The following is a 4,353-nucleotide window of genomic DNA, read 5'->3' on the forward strand; positions in this document are numbered from 1 at the left end:
TTTCATTTATGGGTCATCGATTTCAGTCGTTAGAAAAGCATAAATGTTGGTGTTGTATAAATGTCCCCCTCCCCCTTCTCTCTCCATTTAATTGGTAGACTCATCTCTATGTGAATCAACACCAATTGAATAATTCCCTCTTTCTGCGAGAGTGGATCAGATTCTCATATAAGAATAGTCTTTGTACAATCTTGATTCACACACATTGAAGTTGTGGATTCTATGTATGTGAATCAGATTGAATGAATTTGATTCTCCTATAAAAATCTGACCCATGTTCCTTTTTTTACAGCGTATCAATCTCTCACATATTTTTCATGCGACCTAAAGAGTAATTTTAGGTTTCAGTCTTTTTTTTTTTCCCCTCCCCTTCCAGGAATGCAGGAAATAAAATTCTCTTAAATAAGCACCGAACTCATCCCAGTTTTGACCTTCCAGGAATTAATGAAAGCACAACATGTAACATGGACCCCTTTTGGGGTGGTGAGAAGAGCACAAGCTTGTTGGGTTCTTAACAAAATGGAATTCACAGGATCCCATCTGTGTGGATCAAAGTGGTCCATTCTCTAGACTGCTCACCTTGTAACATTAGAGAAAGAACCAACCCTAACCTTATTTTTCATTTTAAAGAGGGCCAACCCAATCACACCCTCAACTTAGGCCAGCTGAGCAACACCCTCAGCTACCCTTGATGGCTCTATCTTCCATTCTTTGTTTCTCTTTCTTTCTCATTCTCAACTCCCTTACATCAGTGGCTCCACAAGGTCAATGGGACCTCCTCCAGCGAAGTATTGGCATATCAGCCATGCACATGCAGCTACTCAACAACGATCGTGTCGTCATCTTCGACCGCACCGACTTCGGCCCTTCCAATATCTCCTTGCCCGACGGCAAATGCCGGAATGATAACAATGACGAGGCCCTCAAACATGACTGCACTGCTCACTCCGTAGAGTATAATATCCATACCAATTCTATACGACCCCTTATGGTCCTAACCGATACCTGGTGTTCTTCCGGTGCCGTCTCCGCCACCGGAGTTCTCATACAAACCGGTGGAGATAACGACGGCGGCCGTGTTGTTAGGCTTTTCAAGCCGTGTAGTACTTGTGATTGGCAAGAGATTCCAAATGGACTCATTCAAAAACGCTGGTATGCCACGAATCATATATTACCGGATGGACGGGTCATCGTCATCGGCGGCAGATTACAGAACAATTACGAGTTCTATCCCAAATCAACATCGACCAACGGTGTATATTCGTTACCATTCTTAACACAAACGAGTAATCTCTACCCTTTTGTTCACCTCAATGTGGATGGCAACTTATTCATCTTCGCCAACAATCAAGCAATCTTGTTCAACTACAACACTAACTCAGTCATGAAAACCTTCCCGGTAATTCCGGATCATCAGCGTCGGACCTACCCTTTCACTGGCTCCTCAGTTCTTCTCCCACTAAAGAACTTACAACAGTCTTCTTCGGTGGAAGCTGAGGTCCTCATCTGTGGTGGAGCTCCACTGGAGTCAAAGCAGGAGACTGCCAAATCAGGGAGATTCATAAAAGCCTTAAACACATGTGGGAGGATCCGAATTACTGACCCGAATCCAATATGGACCATAGAGACAATGCCCCTTGCTAGAGTGATGGGAGACATGGCCTTACTCCCTAACGGCCAAGTATTGATCATCAACGGGGCCGGAAGGGGGTTTGGAGAGTGGGAATCTGGCAGAGATCCAGTATTTCACCCAGTTTTGTACCGACCCGATTACCCGAATGGGTCTCGCTTCCAAATGCTAAACCCATCTTCCATCCCACGAATGTACCACTCGACTGCAATCTTACTCCGTGATGGTCGAGTTTTAGTGGGAGGAAGCAATCCCCATCAGTACTACAACTTCACCGGCGTTCTTTTTCCGACGGAATTAAGCTTAGAGGCATTCTCACCGGTTTATTTGGATTCGAAATTTTCGACACTACGGCCTACGATCATCGCCCCTGCGTCATATACTAAGCTAAGTTATGGGCAACGTTTTGTGTTAAAGTTTTCAGTGTCAGGTTCGGTGAAGAAGAACATGATAGAGGTGACAATGGTGGCTCCATCTTTCACAACACACTCGTTCTCCATGAGTCAGAGGCTGTTGGTGTTGGGTGGTAGCAATGTGATTGCAGTGACGAACTCATCTTATGCTATGGCAGTGACAACTCCAAAATCATCTTTCCTGGCACCTCCTGGGTATTATCTTTTATTCCTGGTTCATCAAGATATACCTAGTGAGGGGATATGGGTTCAAATCCAGTGATATTTTTAATTTTTTGGTAATAAGACAATGGGCAACTATAAGAGTTTTGAATACACCCATGGAGGTGTCATTTAGAAGGTCTCTTATTGTAAACTTTGGGAATAAGAAGAGGTATTCTACCCAAAAAACAGGAATAAAACAAAGTGCAATTGAAATGTGTAAAAGTTTTAAATACACTTATAAAAGTGTCATTTAGAATCTTTTTAACATAATAATTTAGTTTTACTATGTACCGATTAACCAGCAATTAAGACCTTTGGAATGCAAGACCACACCCATCCTTTTCTTAAAAGGGTGAAGAGGATATATATGGAAGCAAAAGGAATAGGTGTTAAATCCTCATATATATGTTTAGGTCAACGCACGTGCAGTGGATCCAAATTCCCCGTGGATGGTGTGAGATAGGGTGGAGAAGTTAGCACGTGGAGAGAGGAATTGGACACATCAATAAAAGGTGTATATATTTATTGGGAAAATGTTTGTTAGGAATTCTACTCTATATAATCATATGAACAACCCAAAGTGTTTAGAATACATGAATCATAAAAGAGATTAACCATGGGTGTAGTCCCTAAACTAAGATCAATGATTTTTGAGATCTCAGAACACACAAACATATAGATTTGCCCCATCTATGATAATCAATGGGAGTAAAGGAATACCTGTATATAAGTTTAAAATCCCCACGAGTATTGATCACGAACCTCTGTCCCATGTGCTTGAAGATTACTCCTATGAAGAACTACATAAGTAAAGTCCCTCTACTGAGATGTTCTGTAGCCTCTTACTCTAGGGTTTTTTCTCTCTTTCTGTGCATTTTCTCTTGTGAGAAAACAGTGCTCCCAAAACCATGAAGGTGTTAAGTAATGGCAGGGACCATCAATATTCTATTTATAACAGAATCCCTAAAACCCTATTCCACTCCCATAATGGAAATAGCTAGGAGTTTCCTAATTAGAGTGGGACTATAATTGCTTGGGCCCAATGGATCAATCGGTATCAGTTAAGCCCATACAAAATTCTTGACAAAGTTTGCTGAGCAACTAGGGCATAGTACGCTAGCACATTTGTATCTATCTCTCTCCTTGTCATATGAAATGACCCTATTGCCTCCATGTACGATACCATTTTGTTAACCCTTATTAGGTTGCCTCCATGTACGATAACCCTATGTCACTTTGCTCAAGAACCCACTCCCATATTTACTTAAGGGGAAATCTTGCTATAACTTGTAACCAAGGTTGGCGAAAAACAAGTTAAAATCTAACTTTTTTTTTTATTCTTTGCATGTAACACCATTTTTTTTAATGAGGATAAATCCCGCCATTTTACACCTGCATTCCAAAAATGTGCATGAGAACCTTTGATAATGACATAATGATATTTTATTTTTTAACAACAACTGTCCAGTGCAACTGGTGAGCTACGGTATGCAAAAATTCCATACTCACTAGGAGTTCTATGTTGTTTTGTGAGCATGTTGCAAATAATATTTAGAAGATTAGCTTGAATATGTCATTGAAAATCCAATTATTGCTTTTGTGCAATCCTAATAGCCAAATGCCTGATTGCAGCCATAGAGTTGATGCATACATATATTTGCATTTCCATTGCTGCTATTTATTCCATTCAAATGGAGCAGCAATTAATACATGGGAGGTGTTTGATTTATAATGCATCTTATGATTCGAAATATTTTGTTTAACTGACACATAAAAAAGAAAAGGCATCCAGTCTAAGACCTAAGTCAATTGTAGAGATATCTCGGTGGTCGTAGATCAGCTTACCCAAATAGGGGCTCTCGAGGTAGTAGTCCCTTGTAAGAAACCTAATCCCAGGATATGGCCGCCATCTTGTGACCTATGTTGCTTGGGTTCTATCTTTTCCCAACCATCGCAAAGGCTCTAAAGAAATAGAGTGATAAGGAGGGATGAGCGGATGGATCAACCAACGAATTTACAGATAGATCATCAGGCGAGGTGGGCGATCTAACCATGTTAGGCGGTGGTCAAGCCCTTCCCTCATTTCTGTCTCACTCGACATCCCAA

At 41.1% G+C, this 4,353-nt stretch overlaps 1 protein-coding gene across 1 annotated transcript; it reads left to right on the forward strand.

The window, feature by feature from the left end:
* Positions 1-683: 683 nt before the first annotated feature.
* On the forward strand, positions 684-2,439 carry LOC122086001 (aldehyde oxidase GLOX-like). The gene has a single exon (XM_042654658.1). It carries the CDS (start codon positions 692-694, stop codon positions 2,303-2,305), a length of 1,614 nt encoding a protein of 537 aa, XP_042510592.1. The 5' UTR covers positions 684-691; the 3' UTR covers positions 2,306-2,439.
* Positions 2,440-4,353: the final 1,914 nt, after the last annotated feature.

This window comes from Macadamia integrifolia, chromosome 8 (assembly GCF_013358625.1).
Source record: "Macadamia integrifolia cultivar HAES 741 chromosome 8, SCU_Mint_v3, whole genome shotgun sequence".
Taxonomy (NCBI): Eukaryota; Viridiplantae; Streptophyta; class Magnoliopsida; order Proteales; family Proteaceae; genus Macadamia; species Macadamia integrifolia.

What these genes read in the sequence shown, in the direction of transcription:
- LOC122086001 (XM_042654658.1), top strand. Translation starts at nt 692, where the DNA reads ATGGCTCTATCTTCCATTCTTTGTTTCTCTTTCTTTCTCATTCTCAAC.